Genomic DNA, 16,814 nt, shown 5'->3' with positions numbered 1-16,814 from the left:
AGACTAACTTGTTTTGACTATTATAAATAGCCAAATCAACTACAAATGACTTCTGAAAGAAGATATTATCCACATCCAGAGACAGAACTGATAAACAGAAGCATGTATAATATGGTTTCATATATACATATAATTATTTTTAGTTTCTAATGGTAGCCTTCTCTAGGGATGAGTGGCAAGAGAGGGGAAGAAAATTGCACAAGAGAACAAAAATAAAGTTATTACAAAGCACAGAAAAGCAGTGTAGAATTGAAAACAATGTAGAGATTACAGTTTTTCAAAATACTAGAAATGGAAATTCATACCTTTATTTTGATTTTCTTTTTAAGCTGTCCTGTGTACCTAGAAATATCCTTTTTTTGATATATGTATGCCAATGGAACACTACTGTTCTATTAGAAACCAGGAGGGATGGGAATTCAGGGAAACAAGGAAGGATTTGCATGAACTGATGCTGAGCAAGATGAGCAGAATCAGAAAAACACTGTACACCCTAACAGCAACATGGGGGTGATGATCAACCTTGATGGACTTGCTCATTCCATCAGTGTAACAATCAGGGACAATTTCGAGTTATCTGCAATGGAAAATATCATCTGTATCCAGAGAAATAATTGTGGAGTTAGAACAACGACCAAAAGCTATTATTACCTTCAATTTAGGGAAAAAAAACCCCATTATCTTATTATATAATTTTGCTATCTCTTATATTTTACTTTTCTTCCTTAAGGATATGATTTCTCTCTCACCACATTCAATTGGGATCAATGTATACCACAGAAACAATGTAAAGACTAACAGACTACCTTCTGTGGGGAGTGGGGGAAGGGAAGCAATAGGGGGGAAAATTGTAAAGCTCAAAATAAATGAAATCTTCCTTTAAAAAAAGAAAAAATAGGGACTTCCGGCCAAGATGGTGGAGAGAAGACAAGCACAGTTCTAAAGTCTCCTGATCTCTTTCCCATCTATCACATGAAACAAACCTCTTAAAAGAAATCCAACACACAAAACCCAGAAAGAAAAGTCAGGAGAAAGAACATCTACCTCAGGATTTGTCTCCAGCAGCAGCTTTGGTCAAATTCTGGCAGTGAGTCTGGGTTCACAGGGAGTATCAGCCCCAATCAGTGAGATTAGCAGCTGAATTGGAACCAGGAGTCTGAGGGCCTGAGAGCCCGACCTGCTCGATCAGTGGTGGGGCTAGATGGCAGGGGCTTGAGTCAACTAGGGAGCAGAGGCGCTGGTGTTGGTGCTGTCCCCCGGGCTGGGAGGAGAGTTCCAGTGCAGGAGAGCTTCAGACACCATCCCTGGGCTCCTCTGGTCTGAGGAACTAAGAGTACACACCTCCAGTGCTGCTGAGGCCTCTTCCCAGAACAAACATTTGCAGACTAATACTGCCTCAGGCCCAGGTGGGTGAGCAGAAAGAAGCCCAGCAGAGGAATGACCTCAGGCCAGGGTAAAGCCCACCATTGATTGAAGGCAAAAAGAATTCAATAGGTCCAACTCCTCCCTTCTCCAGAAAAAGCAACCAACACCTCCCACTGGCCAGCCACAGAAACTGCACTCAGTGAGTAAAGCCTTTAGCGAATCCCAAGCCCCTGTGAACCAGCCCCTCCCCAACTCAAGCTCTTAGCAAAAGTAAGAAGAGTCAGCAGAAAGGTGGATCCATAGAAAAATTCTTGGAAGGGAAAGACCATAACTCAGAGAGACCTGGAACCTCTGAGAAGAATACAATCTGGTCTTCAGCACAGAAAGACTTCCTTGAAGAAATAAGGAAGAAGCTTAAAAATTTGGGAGAGACAATTAATACCTTGCAACAAGAAAAGAAAGTTCAATTGGACAAATATAAAAGGAGAATAAATCTCTCAGATCATCAATTGGACTGATACAAAAGGAGAATAAATCTCTCAGATCATCAATTGGACAAATATAAAATGAGAATAATTCTCTCAGATCCTCAAATGAGTAAATCGCATTGGACAAATACAAAATGAGAATAATTCTCTCAGATCCTCAAATGAGCAAATGCAAAAAGAAATTAATTCTCTCAAAACCTCAACTGGTCAAATGGAAAGCTCTTTCAAAAGTAGAACTGACCAATTGGAAAAGGAGTTGCAAAAGGTTAATGAAGAAAACTCCTCCCCCAAAAAAAGAATGGAGTCTACAGAAACTAATGACTCCATGAGACAAGAATCAGTTAAACAAAATCAAAAAATAGAAAAAATAGAAGCAAATGTAAAATACCTCATCAACAAAATTACTGAGATTAGATCGAGGAGGGGCAAACTGAAAATTTTAGGACTTTCTGAAAACATTGAAGAGAAAAAAAGCCTGGACTTAATATTAACAGGATCTAGTGATGGAAAACTGCCCTGATATCATGGAATCAGAAGGCAAAGTAGTTATTGAAAGAGTACATCAATCCCCACCAGAAAAAGATCCTAAAATGAAAACACCTAGGAATGTTGTGGCCAAACTCCAGAACTATCAGATAAAAGAGAAAATCCTGCAAACAGCCAGAAAGAAACAATTTAAAAATCAAGGAGCCACAGTAAGGATCACACAGGACCTGGCTGCATCAACATTAAGGGATCAAAGGGCCTGGATCGAGATATTTCGAAGAGCAAGGGAGCTTGGAATGCAGCCAAGAATCTACTTTCCCACAAAGCTGAGCCTTCTCTTCCAGGGAAAAAAAGATGGACATTTAACGAAATGGAAGAATTCCAAAAATTTCTGATGAAAAGACCAGAGCTAAACAGAAAATTTGGACATCAAACAGAAGGTTCAAGTGAAACATGAAAAGATAAAAAAGGGGGGGGGGGGCGGTAAAAGGAAAAAAATGCAATCCGCTAAGTTGAAACTGGCTGCATCCCAGCATGGGGGAAAAAAGATTCTCATAAATCTTGAGAATTGTAACTCTAACAGAGAGAATATACCCAGCCAGAAATGATGGACATTCATGACCTATCCATGAGACTGCTATCTAAAGAGATGTAACTGGCTTTAACCCCACTTGGGAGAAAGACTCTAATAACTCAGGAATTTTGACTCTATTCAATAGAATATACTGAACTAGAAGGGACAGACACTCAGAATTTTCTATGACTTAGATAGAATGATCTAAAAAAACACTACCTCCTTAAAAAGGCGGACAGGAAAGAGACTGGAGGAAGGAGGGAATTGAATGGGGTAAATCTCATTACACTAAGAGGTACAAAAGACCTATGGTAATAGAGGGGAAGAAGGGAACAGATGAAAAACACTTGAATCTTCTTCTCATCAGACTTGGCTTAAAGTTAGCCTACACATACTCAGTTAACTTTTATAAAATATCTAACCTTTCAAGTATTAAAAGGGGAAAAGGGGAGGGGGGGACAGAGAAAGGGAAGGGGAGTGGGGGAAAAGGGGGAAATAATAAAAGGAAGGGAAGGGAAAAGGGAAAGGGGAAAGAAAGGGGAGGGCAAACACACTGAAGGGGGTGGTATTCAGAAACAAAATACTGGGGAATTTGGATAAAGGGGGGAGAAAGGGAGAAAAATACAAAGGGAAGATAGCTCGGAGGGCAATAAAAAATTAGTAATCATAACCTTGAATGTGAATGGGATGAACTCTCCCTTAAAATGTAAGCAAATAACAGAGTGGATTAAAAACCAGAATCCTACAATATGCTGCTTACAAGAAACTCATTTGAAGCAGAGAGATACATATAGCGTAAAGGTAAAAGGTTGGAGCAAAATATATTTTGCTTCAGCTGAAGTAAAAAAAGCAGGGGTAGCAATCCTTATCTCAGACAAAGCAGCAGCAAAAATAGATAGCATTAAAAGAGATAAGGAAGGAAATTTTATCCTCCTAAAAGGTACTATAGACAATAAAATCATTTCAATATTGAATATATATGCACCCAGTGGGACAGCACACAAATTCTTAGAGGAGAAGCTGAAAGAACTACAGGAAGACATAGACAGCAAAAGTCTACTTGTGGGAGACCTCAACCTCCCTGCTATCAAATATAGATAAATCGAATCATAAAATAAACAAGAAAGAAGTAAATAGATTGTTAGAAAAATTAGATATGGTAGACTTTTGGAGGAAACTGAATGGGGATAGAAAGGAATATACCTTTTTCTCTGCAGTACATGGAACTTATACAAAAATTGACCATGTACTAGGACATAAAAACCTAATGATCAACTGCAGAAAGGCAGAAATAGTGAATACATCTTTCTCAGATCACAATGCAATAAAAGTTATATGCAATACTGGGCCAAGGAGATACAGACCCAGAACAAATTGGAAACTGAATAACCTCATTTTTAAAAATGAGTGGACCAAAAAACAAATTATAGAAAGAATTAACCATTTTATCCTAGATAATGAAAATGATGAAACAACATACCAAAACCTATGGGATTCATTCAAAGCGACTCTCAGGGGATATATTATAGCTCTAAATGATTACATGAATAAATTGGACAAAGAGGAAATCAATGAACTAAACATGCAACTAAAAAAATTAGAGAAAGAACAAATCAAAAAATCCCCAATTAAATACCAAATTAGAAATTCTAAAAATTAAAGGAGAAATTAATAAAATCAAAAGTAAAAAAAACCTATTGAATTAATAAATAAAACCAAAAGCTGGTATTATGAAAAAACCAATAAAATTGATAAAACCTCTGGTCAATTTGATTAAAAAAGAAAGAAGAAAACGAAATTGCTAGTATCATAAATGAAAAAGGTGAACTCACCACGAATGAGGAAATTAAATAAATCGAAATTATTTTGCCCAACTTTATGCCAATAAATTTGATAATCTAAGAGAAATGGATGAATATTTACAAAAATATAAATTGCCCAGGTTAAATGAAGAAGAGATTAAATATCTAAACAACCCTATCTCAAATAAAGAAATTCGACAAGCCATTATTGAACTACCTAAAAAAAAATCTCCAGGGCCTGATGGATTCACAAGTGAATTCTACCAAACATTTAAGGAACAATTAGTTCCAATTCTAAATAAACTCTTTGAAAAAATAGGGAAAAATGGAACTCTGACTAACTCTTTCTATAAAACCAATATGGTGCTGTTACCTAAACCAGGAAGAGTTAAAACAAAGAAAGAAAATTATAGACCTATTTCCCTGATGAGTATAGATGCAAAAATCCTAAATAAAATCTTAGCAAAATGATTACTAGTTATCACTAGGATAATACATTATGATCAAGTAGGATTTATTCCAGGAATGCAGGGGTGGTTCAATATTAGGAAAACTGTTAGTATACTCAATTATATCAACAACAAACCTATCAGAAATCATATGGTCACATCAATAGATGCTGAAAAAGCTTTTGACAAAATACAGCATCCATTCCTATTAAAAACACTAGAGTGTAGAAATGAATGGACTGTTCCTTAAAATAATTAGCAGTATCTATCTGAAACCACCAGCAACCATTATATTCAATGGGGAGAGGCTAGAGGCATTCCCAATAAGATCAGGGGTGAAACAAGGGTGTCCATTATCACCACTACTATTCAATATTGTATTAGAAATGTTAGCATCAGCAATTAGAGAAGAAAGAGAAATTAAAGGAATTAGAATTGGGAAGGAAGAGACAAAACTCTCACTCTTTGCAGATGACATGATGGTCTACCTAGAGAATACCAACAAATCATCCAAAAAACAATTAGCAATTTAGCAAAGTTGCAGGTTATAAAATAAACCCTCATAAATCCTCAATTTTTCTATATATGTCTAGCAAGACACAGCAGGAAGAGCTAGAAAGAGAAATCCCATTCAAAGTAACCTCAGACAATATAAAATACTTGGGAGTCTATTTGCCAAGACAGACTCAGAATCTTTTTGAAAACAATTATAAAATACTTCTCTAAATAAATGGGCAAATATCAACTGCTCATGGATAGGTAGAGCTAATATAATAAAAATGACAATTCTACCAAAACTACACTATCTGTTTAGTGCCCTACCAATCAAAATTCCAAAAAATCACTTTAATGAGTTAGAGAAAATTGTAAGTAAATTCATATGGAGAAATAAAAAGTCAAGAATTGCCAGGAGCTTAATGAAAAAAAGTACAAAAGAAGGTGGCTTAGCCCTACTTGATCTAAAACTATATTATAAAGTATCAGTCATCAAAACTGTTTGGTATTGGCTAAGAAATAGAGTGGTGGACCAGTGGAATAGACTAGGTGAAAAGCAGGAGATGATTACAGTAATCTGCTGTTTGATAAACCCAAAGAGTCCAGCCATTAGGATAAAAATTGCTGGAATAATTGGAAGTTAGTATGGAAGAAACTTAGATTAGACCAACACCTCACACCCTTTACCAAGATAAGATCCAAATGGTTACAGGACTTAGACATAAAAAACAATACTATAAGCAAATCAGAAGATCAAGGATTAGTTTACCTGTCAGATCTATGGAAAGGGGAGCAGTTTATGGCTAAGGAAGAATTGGAGAACATCACCAAAAACCAATTAGATGATTTCGATTACATTAAATTAAAAAGCTTTTGCACAGATAAAACCAATGTAACCAAGATCAAAAGAAATGTACTAAACTGGGAGACAATCTTTACAACTAATGATTCCAACAAAGGACTCATTTCTAAAATATACAGAGAACGGATCATTTTTAAAACAAAAAGCCATTCCCTAATTGACAAATGGTCAAAGGATATGCAAAGGCAATTTACAGATGAGGAGATCAAAGCAATCCATAGCTATATGAAAAAAATGCTCTAAATCATTACTTATTAGAGAAATGCAAATTAAAGCTTCTCTGAGGTACCACCTCACACCTCTCAGATTGGCCAATAAGACCAGGAAGGATAATGATCATTGTTGGAAGGGATGTGGGAAATCTGGGACACTATTACATTGTTGGTGGAGCTGTGAATTCATCCAACCCTTCTGGAGAACTATTTGGAACTATGCCCAAAGGGCAACAAAAATGTGCATACCCTTTGACCCAGCAATACCACTACTGGGTCTATATCCTGAAGAGATGATGAAAAAGGGTAAAAACATTACTTGTACAAAAATATTTATAGCAGCCCTGTTTGTGGTGGCAAAGAATTAGAAATCAAGTAAATGTCCTTCAATTGGGGAATGGTTTAGCAAACTGGTATATGTATGTCATGGAACACTATTGTTCTATTAGAAACCAGGAGGGATTGGATTTCAGGGAAGCCTGGAGGGATTTGCATGAACTGATGCTGAGTGAGATGAGCAGAACCAGAAAAACATTGTACATCCTAACAGCAACATGGGAGTGATGTTCAACCTTGAAGGACTTGCTCATTCCATCAGTGCAATAACTGGGAGCAATTTTGGGCTCTCTGTAAAGGAGAGTGCCATCTGTATCCAGATAAAGAGCCGTGAAGTTTGAACAAAGTGGAAGGACTATTCTCTTTGATTTAGAAAAAAACAGATATCTTATTGTCTGATCTTGTTACCTCTTAGACTTCTCTTCTTTAAGGATATGATTTCTCTCTTATCACACCCAATTTGGATCAAGGTACAACATGGAAACAAAGTAAAGACTGACAAGAGTGCTTTCTGTGGGGGGGTGGGGGGAGGGAAGCAAGACTGAGGGGAAAATTGTAAAACTCAAATAATATCTTTAATAAAAATAAATTTAAAAAAAAGAAAAAAGAAAAAATATCCTTTTTAAAAAATCTTTTTGTATTTAAGTTCAAAATGAATAATAGATAGCCAGAATAGGTAGTGTACCATGAGCTGATGCTGACCACCAAGGAGTTCATGCTAGAGTTCATATCATCGACCCTCAGTGTCTGGTGGAGTTTGCCCCAGCCTTTTTCAAGGTCTCAGAACCTACAAAGCTCACCAAGCAGAAGCAGTAGCAGTGCTGGAGCCCCTGGACAACTGCTATGGGGAACCAAATGCTTGGAGCATCTCCAGAACTTTCCAGAGGTGGTGACCCGGGAAGCCATGGCCTCTAACAGAAAGCAGTTTGGGGTCATTCCCCCCTCTTCTCCCCAGCTTGGAACTAGAGCTATGATGACTTTTGTTGAAAATGAGTAAGTGGGAGTAGATCTCTGCTTGGGTTGAGAGGCCTCAAAGTCAAAGCAGGGCATTATGAACTCAAATCTCTTTCCTTTCTTGTGGTGAAATTCTCAGAAGATAGGAGCTCACCCTGTCCTTGAGATTCATGCCACCCTCTTGCTGGGGAAGCTCAAGTCCTGTGAATGACAGATATATAGCACCTTTTTCTGCAGAGATGGACCAGGAGAAATTTTTCATCCCTGAACAGCTCATGCTACTAGATCCTCAAAGCAACAATTTTGATGTGCCCACCCCACAACCCAGTGTTTTTGAGAACTTGCCTACCGGGGAAAATAGCCTAGCTTTCCATCTACTGTACAATCTGTTTCTTCAGGCTTAATGTATTTGTCTATTTTTAAATAAATGTGTAAATTTTTTCCTGCAAGAAAATAAATTTTTTAAAAATGTGTGAAGTAGTTGTTATTGTTGATTTATTAGACCTGGAGGATTATTTTTTCCTTGTATCTTAAAAAGGTTATATGATGGTACTCCAGTTCAACAGAACACTTTACTTCCATCCTAGGGGATTGGTCATTGTAGTTTTTGAGAGATTTTATAATAGATCATGACTGTGATGGTACTCCTTGATGTCCTGGGAGAAGAAGGGAAGGAGAATGAAAGGAAACCAACAAGAAAAGTTAGCATCTTTGAAAAAATGTGTAGTATTTATTATGTGTGTTTTCTTGAAATGAAAATTATTGTGTTCTACTGAATCATTTCTTTTTTTTTAGGTTTTTTTTGCAAGGCAAACGGGGTTAAGTGGCTTGCCCAAGACCACACAGCTAGGTAATTATTAAGTGTCTGAGACCAGATTGGAACCCAGGTACTCCTGACTTCAGGGCTGGTGCTTTATCCACTGTGCCACCTAGCCGCCCCCTACTGAATCATTTCTGATGGTCTGCTGTGTACATGTAAATTTTTTTATCTTCTCATTTTGTATGTGCTTAAAATAAAAAATTGCAAAAAAAAATTCAAAAAAGTTCAAAATTAATATGAGAAAATTTTAAATTTCTATACAAACTATTCTCCTACTTCTTCCTTAGAGATCTTTGTTCCTTCTCTCTTACTACTTCATAATCTCATTCTATCACCTTTTTTCCTTGACTACTCAATCTTAAAAAATTTATATTTACTGTAATATTTGCAGTTATAATTACAATTAATTAATGAATTCTTTCCATTTCCTTTTTTGTTTAGTATTCAATGTCATTTATATTATCAGATTCCATGTTTATAAAAATTGTTTCACCCTGTTTATTAAGAGGTATTATAGTAGTACCTAACAAAAAAACATGAATTTCTAGCAGCAGCTAGGTGGCGCAGTGAATAGAGCACTAGCCCTGGAGTCAGGAGTACCTGAGTTCCAATCTGGTCTCAGACACTTAATAATCAACTAGCTGTGTGGCCTTGGGCAAGCCACTTTAACCCCATTGCCTTGCAAAAAAAGAAAAAAGCCTAAAAAAACATGAATTTCTGACAAAAACCTAAGATAGCATTCTCTTTAGTTCTGCAAAACAAAAACTTCAATATAGAAATTTTCCAAAATATAATTTTATAAGAATGCTTTGTTTCAAATAATGAAAGTATACTTTGTATACTTTCCATACTCCACAATAAACAAGATCCACATAACTGTATCAAAGGAAAAATTTGAATTTAATTATTATTAAAATAAAAATATAATTCCAGAAATGGTTTTATGAATAGTTCTAATCAAAAATGAAATGAGTGTCAACCAAAACAAAGTTTTTTTTAATAAAAAAATACCAAGTTTTCCTCAATAAATTATAAGAGTAATTATAATTTTCATTTCTGGGACCTTCAAACATACTAATATTTAATTTTTAACCAAATTCTATGGTGAACTCATTTTGCTGGAGAGGAAGAAAAAAATCCCAAGAATACAATTTAAACTATTCATTTGTTTTAACTTTAAAGTTCTAGTATACAGGACATTATACACTGCCAAGCTAAAGTAAAAAAAAAAAATTAAAATGACATTCTCAGAATAATCAATCTTCAACATTCATAAATAAACAGCATTGCTCATTCCTATTTTAAATTCAAACAATTCAATTAAATATTTAATAAGAACCTCCTATATGCTAAATCCCAAATTCTATGCACATGCTTCCCAGTAAAGATGAAAATTATGTAAACTACATAACCATTAAGAAAAACCCTTTATTTCATGTGTAACACAAGTGTTGTTTACATGACAATCAAAATCCACCACATAGTTTTCCTGTCTTATGTCAATCATTCTGAAGCCTTAAAAATAATTTGACATCCTGACAGTCAAAACTAATAAATTCAAAATTATACAAACTAGGTCAAAGAAACAGGCCTAAATTATTCTAGACAGAAAAAACATGGGGACACAGAAATAATTCTTACTCCCACAGTTCAACACACTAATTTTCAATGACAAAGTGATAGGTGGATTAAACAGAAATGAAGAGAACTAACAAATTTTACATCTATGCATATCATCTTATATATGCTAGTAAGAGAAATTTAAGTTAGCTTTTGGTATTCTAAATGAGAGAATGCTAAACTTATTATGATCAACATGCAAGAAGGTGGCACAGTGAATAGAGCACCAGTCCTGGAGTCAGGAGGACTGCAAATCTGGCCTCAGACACTTAACAATTGCCTAGCTGTGTGACTTTGGGCAAGTCACTTAACCCCATTGTCATAAATAAATAAATAAATTTTTTAAAGAAATTATTGTTATATGATAAGACAAAATTATGTTACAGCTGAAGATGATGATTACTGATAATTTTCCTTAGGAAGATAAAGGTTTGGACTAGAACCAAAGATTAGAGATGGCTCACAAATTTTCCTTAGAAGAAGAAAATAAAAAAGTTGGTGGGAATAGTTTTATTATGTATACAAAAGCTACAGGAAACATTTCATGGAAGATCTGCTTTTTTGCTGATATCGCTTTCATGACCTGTATTTTCAAAGAAATCATAATGAAAATAATTACAGCTTAGTCACCACTATGTTACAGATTAAGAGGTGGAGAAAAATGTTACAAGAACTTAATATTCTCCAAATTAAATCAATGCATGATGATAATTGGTCAATTTAAAGGTGAGCAGGAACAAGGACAAAGAAAATAGATATTTGAAAAATAAGGCCCAGAGATAAGGAATCAAAAAGATCAACCTGCATACTAAGCAGAAGTCACACTTCAATACTATCTTCAAGAAAGGAAAAAGGAGAAGCTAAACATCATGAATAGCAAAAAGCATCATAAAAATCACAATTATTCTAGACAGAAAAACAACCATGTACTTTAAATATGTTCACTTTCTTTTAGCAAAGAATAAGAAAGTGCTGATTATGAAAATGATACAATTTTAACAAAATATTACTTATTACTCCTAGGAGTCATTACTATATATCCTCTTAGAGTAAACATTAAAATTAATAAAAAAGATAGAATGTATAAAATAAAAATCCAGTCTGACCTATTTAATAATTTAATATAACAACTTAAATAAAATGAAAGGGAAGAAAAGCAAAAAACCAACTCTATCAGAAAACATTAGAATGTCTGTCAAGACAAAAAGATAGCAGGCTAGGGTAATTTCATAAACTCATTTATAAATAATATACTCACTATAATTCATAAACTCATTTATAAAAACTTTATAAAAAAAAAGATGGTGGAAGACTCCTAAGAATGTCACTTTATAAAATTGCAAGGAACAACTAAAAGACAAAGTTTCAAGAAAATTTGGTGATAAATCCATCACAAAGTCATCACAAGGTATTTAAAAGGTGAGACATAGAAAACTATATAAATAAAGAATTGCACATTTTTTTAAAAAAGCCTTTTCACCTTAGGGACAGCTAACTGACATGGTGGACAGAGCACCAGTCCTGTAATCAGGAGGACCTGAGTTCAAATTTGACCTCAGACCCTTAACAAATTACCTAGCTGTGTGGCCTTGGACAAGTCACTTAATCCTATTGCCTTGCCAACAAAAAAAGGCATCTTTTCGTCACTCAGACAGTGGCTCCACCATATTTTGACTCTAACATCACAAAACTAGAAGAAAGAGGAAGTAAAAATTGGATTAGGCTATCAGAAAAGAACAAGCAGGCCTTAGCAAGTGATACTGAATGAAAGGTTACATCTTTACCACAATAACAATAGGCTGAAATTTTTTTTAAATGACTCTACTGTTTGATGTTGATTTTTCCTAATATTCCCTTAATGGCTCTCCTACATCATATTTCCCTGAAGAAGTCAAAATTATACTAGGTTCCTTGACAGATAGTAGATATGAAATTGTTCAAAAATGAAGCCTAAAATTGTGACATGTTTGTTAAAGCTGTTCATCACTATCATAGAGAAGATGTCCATACATATCCAGGCTAAGTTGAAAAAGGACTTATTTTCCATGTCAAGTTCCTATTTGCAAATGACATGCTGATTGTGGCTTAAGACTACCTGTGTTCTCATTATACTCTCCTTCTCTGTGATCTCTTTAGCAGTCCCAAATCACCAAATATCTATGAAATATCCTATTTAGGCATATCACATTCAATATATCCAAAGAATTCTTTGCTCTTTTCAACTTTCCTATTTCTGTTTAAAGTACTGCCATCCATCTGGGTTCAAAGCAATCTTCTTCTTTCCCTAAGCCAACAAATGAAATCAGTTGTCAAGTTTGATCAATTATCTATGTTTAAAACAAGGTCAGTAGCTGCTACAGTAGGCAACGAGGTGGTGCCCAAGAGAGAGCCCTGGGCCTAGAGTCAGGAAAATTAATTTCAAATTCAATCTCAGACACTTACTAGCTGTATGATCCTGGGCAAGTCATCTAACACCTAGCTCCCTCAGTTTTCTTACCTGAAACATGAAAATGATGATTATAGCAACCTCTCAGGTTTATCATGAGGATCAAATGAGGATTGGTGCACTTATAACAGAGGAAATGCTATGTAAATGTTAGTTCTTCTTACCAAAACACTCATATAAACAGCATCTCAGCTCAGTCCCACATTACCTCTTGGTCAGAACTTTCCAAAGTAATTTTCCTAAAACACATCTGACCATGTCACTCTCCTGCTCAATAAACTTCAATGATTTTCTATTGTTTATAGAAATTTTGTTGATTACTCATTTTAACACTCAAAGCTCTTTACAATTCAGTTTCCCAACCTTTCCATCACTATTATACATTTCCGCCTTTCCCATATCTTTCAATCTAAATAAGTTTTTCTGTTTCCTCTCAGAAAACATTCCATCTCTGATTTCCATGCCTTTGCATAAACTATCCCCAATGCCTAAAATGAAATCCATTCTCAAATCTGCCTCTCAGAATAACTTAGCTTCCTTCAAAACTCAAAGCTTGAAAGCTCAAAAACTTCTTCCATGAGACTTTTCCTGATCCCTTCTATTGCTGGTGCTTACCCTCCACAATCACCTTCTATCTACTTGTAACTATTTTAATATATTGTTTTTTGTTCCCTGTTGCTTTCCCATATAGAATGTAAACTCCTTGAAAGTCAGTACAGTTTCAAGATGGGTATGTTTCCCCATCACCTAGAAAGTACAGGTGCTCAAAACATATTTAATAGACATGAGAGATTCCTAAATAAGATCCATAATCATAATCAAAAAACCTCAGCCTTACTATCCTCACAGAAAAATCTAAGTAGATGAAGAATACCTATTAACCACACTATGATATATATTTGGATGTACAACCTATAGAACCTTCTGTCGATAAAATTCCAACACTACTGTTCCATTAGCAATCAGGAGAAGCCTGGAAAAACTTGCATGAACTGATGCTGAGTGAAATGAGCAGAACCAGAAGAACGTTGTACACCCTAACAACAACCTGGGGTGATGATGATCAACCTTGACGGACTTGGCTCATTCCATCAGTGCAATAATCAGGGACAATTTTAGAGGATCTGTGATGGAGAATACCATCTGTGCCTAGAAAAGGAACTGTGGAGTTTCAACGAAGACCAAAGAGTATTATCTTCAATTTTTAAAAAAGTCAGTTTATGTATCACATAATTTTACTATCTCTCATATCCTTTCTTCCTTAAGGATGTTTCTTCTCTTATCACATTCTTTGATATATGCATATCATGGAAACAAATGTAAAGACTATCAAACTGCCTTTTGTGGGGGGAGGGGGTAGGGATTGTAAAATTCAAAGCCTTGCAAAAAAATGATTGGTAGAAACTACTATTGTATGTAATTGGAAAACAAATAAAATATTTATATTAAAAAAAATAAAGTTCCATAACTAACTACAAATAAGACTGTTTCATCCTTGGGAAACCGCCAATTTCTTTCCAAAAGCCTAATCTTCTCCCTAAATGAAAGCCTTTTTAAACACCACTATTCTTCTATTAAAGTTACATGACTGAATCAGGGAACTCTACAAGTTCTGAAATACTGAAGTTCAGGATCAACCAAATGAGAATGGTATGTGGTGGTAACAAGCAAAGTTGGAAATATTTTCATAGAAGAAGTTGTATAAAGGATATTATCAAAGAAATATGACTAAAAATAAGATTGTTACATGGCAAGAATGAAGGAGATTACAGTCTCATTTCCCATTCATATCCTTATGATGTCAAGAGAATTCATGGACAGCTGCCAGTATGTTTTATGAATTTTGTAATTGGAGCAAAGGAGGTGTAGAGAGGGATATTCAATAGTTATAGAGGATGAGAGAGCATAAATAGGTTATCAATTGGATCTTCAATAAAGCTGAAGGATAACAAGCTAAACTGAAAGTTATGTTTTACCTATCAGACAACACAAAAATAAACAGGGAACAAATGAACAAAGAGTAAAGTAATGGAATTTATATTATACCTGTAACAGACAGCAAAATGGGCATATGCAGCTACAATCCAGTTGTGATGGCCAGCTACTATCAGCACCTTTCGCGGATCCACAGGAAATCCTGTCAATCATAGTATAGGAAAATTAGTATGCTTTCTTTTATAAGAAGAAAAGGGGGGAGGGGAAAGTAAAAGATAATTAGTATGTTCTCTTTTACAAGAAGAAACTGATTGGGGAAGGGGAAGCCTATGGAAAAGACAAAAAAGTGAAAATAGGGAGGTAAAAAACAAAAAAAATTTGATTCAGAGGCATATATTTGACAGAGGCAAAAAAAAATCATCTACTGCCATTCAAAACATTAATTTCTGAAAGAAAACTTTTAATTAATAGCAATTTTTCTTGATAACATATCAAAATATATTTTATATTCTAAAGATTCCAAAGAAATAAAAATATCACAAATGCCATTCTGAAAGAACACAAGAAGGATTTCAATTTAAATGAGATTCTCTATTCAAGTTTTATTCTATCAAGAACCTATTATGGAGGACAAAGAGACAATTTTTTAAAGTCTTATAAAATATAACAGGCCAAAAATAGACACACAAATGGTCAATTGTCAATTTAAAAAAGGTATTTTTTGTTTTAATGTCTTAATTTTATTCCATGATTTCAGAAAACAATCTACAACAGTAGACATGATCAAGAAAGCATCCCCAAGTAAAGAAAAAAAAAACCTGCTATTCAATAAGATGAAACTGGCTATATCCCAGCATAGGAAAAAAATTCTCATAACTCTTGAGAACTGTAACTCTATCAGAGAGCATATACTTAGCCAGAAGTGATGGACACTCATGACTTATACATGAGACTGCTACCCAATGGGATGAAACTGGCTATATCCCTACTTGGCAGAAAGACTCTCAAGAATTGTAACTCAATTAGAGAGAATAGAAGACTTAGCCAAGAAATGATGGACGCTCAGGATTTTCTATGATTCAGATAGAATGATTTAAAAACACTTTCTCCTTAAAAGGGGGGGACAGGAAGGAGATGGTAGGAGGGAGGGGACTGAATGGGGTATAAATCTCATTACATTAAGAGGTACAAAATACCTATTGTAATAGAGGGGAAGAAGGGAGGAGATGAGAAGAAAGCATTCCCCAATACATTTTTTTCCACCATTAGACATTACTGCTCACCCAGTCTAACTGCCTCTTCTCCAGTTCTAGAGAGAATAGGCTGGGCACCATTTCCCCGGGCTGATTGGCCTTCTGAAGAATTCTGTCCCGTTCTGCAATCAGCAGAGGGTCCTGGAGTATTATTTATTTTGCGACTAGGAATACCTATTTTAAAAAAAAGAAGAAAGATGGTCGGTATGAATTTAATTAGTGAGTAAGTTACTCACAATAAAAGATTTCCAAGTACAAGTAAAACTGTCTTTTGTTTAGTAAAATATACATTTTACTATAGGAAATATAAATCTTAATATCTACTTTGTTAATTAGAAATAATTTTGTTACTATCAAAAGCAATTAAAGATAAAATAGAAATACTGTCAAACTCAAACAGAAAAACACACAGAAATGATTGAAGTAGTTGGCAAAGTTCAATAGATGAAAATAGAGACTGTTAAAAAAACCTGGTTAAACATAACTCAAATTGTTAAAAATGATGCTAGCTCAAATGATCAACTCAAGCAATGTTAAGAGAAGTTCAAAATTATCATAAAATTAATCATACTCCATGTTACTATTCTAAGTTTCAAGTGGGAGGTGTTCTTCAAGTGGGAGGCATTCTTCAAGTTGTAGAGTACTTAAGAGGTCTCAGATTTGGGTTCTAATAGGGGATGTGGGTTACCCTGAGCTAATCTAACTCCTCTGAACCCA

General features: G+C 34.9%; 1 protein-coding gene across 2 annotated transcripts in view; it reads right to left on the bottom strand.

Annotated features, from left to right (window-relative positions):
- The window catches only part of KCTD3 (potassium channel tetramerization domain containing 3), a 72,407-nt gene that overhangs the window by 33,833 nt on the left and 21,760 nt on the right, over positions 1-16,814 (bottom strand). For both annotated transcript variants that reach the window (XM_074222667.1, XM_074222668.1), the window contains exons 7-8: positions 16,128-16,271; positions 14,956-15,046 (exon numbers count right to left, since the gene is read on the bottom strand). In XM_074222667.1, the coding sequence (XP_074078768.1) occupies positions 14,956-15,046; positions 16,128-16,271 (235 nt within the window). The remainder of the gene's footprint in view (positions 1-14,955; positions 15,047-16,127; positions 16,272-16,814) is intronic.

Source organism: Macrotis lagotis, chromosome 2 (genome assembly GCF_037893015.1).
Source record: "Macrotis lagotis isolate mMagLag1 chromosome 2, bilby.v1.9.chrom.fasta, whole genome shotgun sequence".
In the NCBI taxonomy this organism is placed as follows: domain Eukaryota; kingdom Metazoa; phylum Chordata; class Mammalia; order Peramelemorphia; family Peramelidae; genus Macrotis; species Macrotis lagotis.
This window is presented reverse-complemented; position numbering and strand designations above follow the sequence as displayed.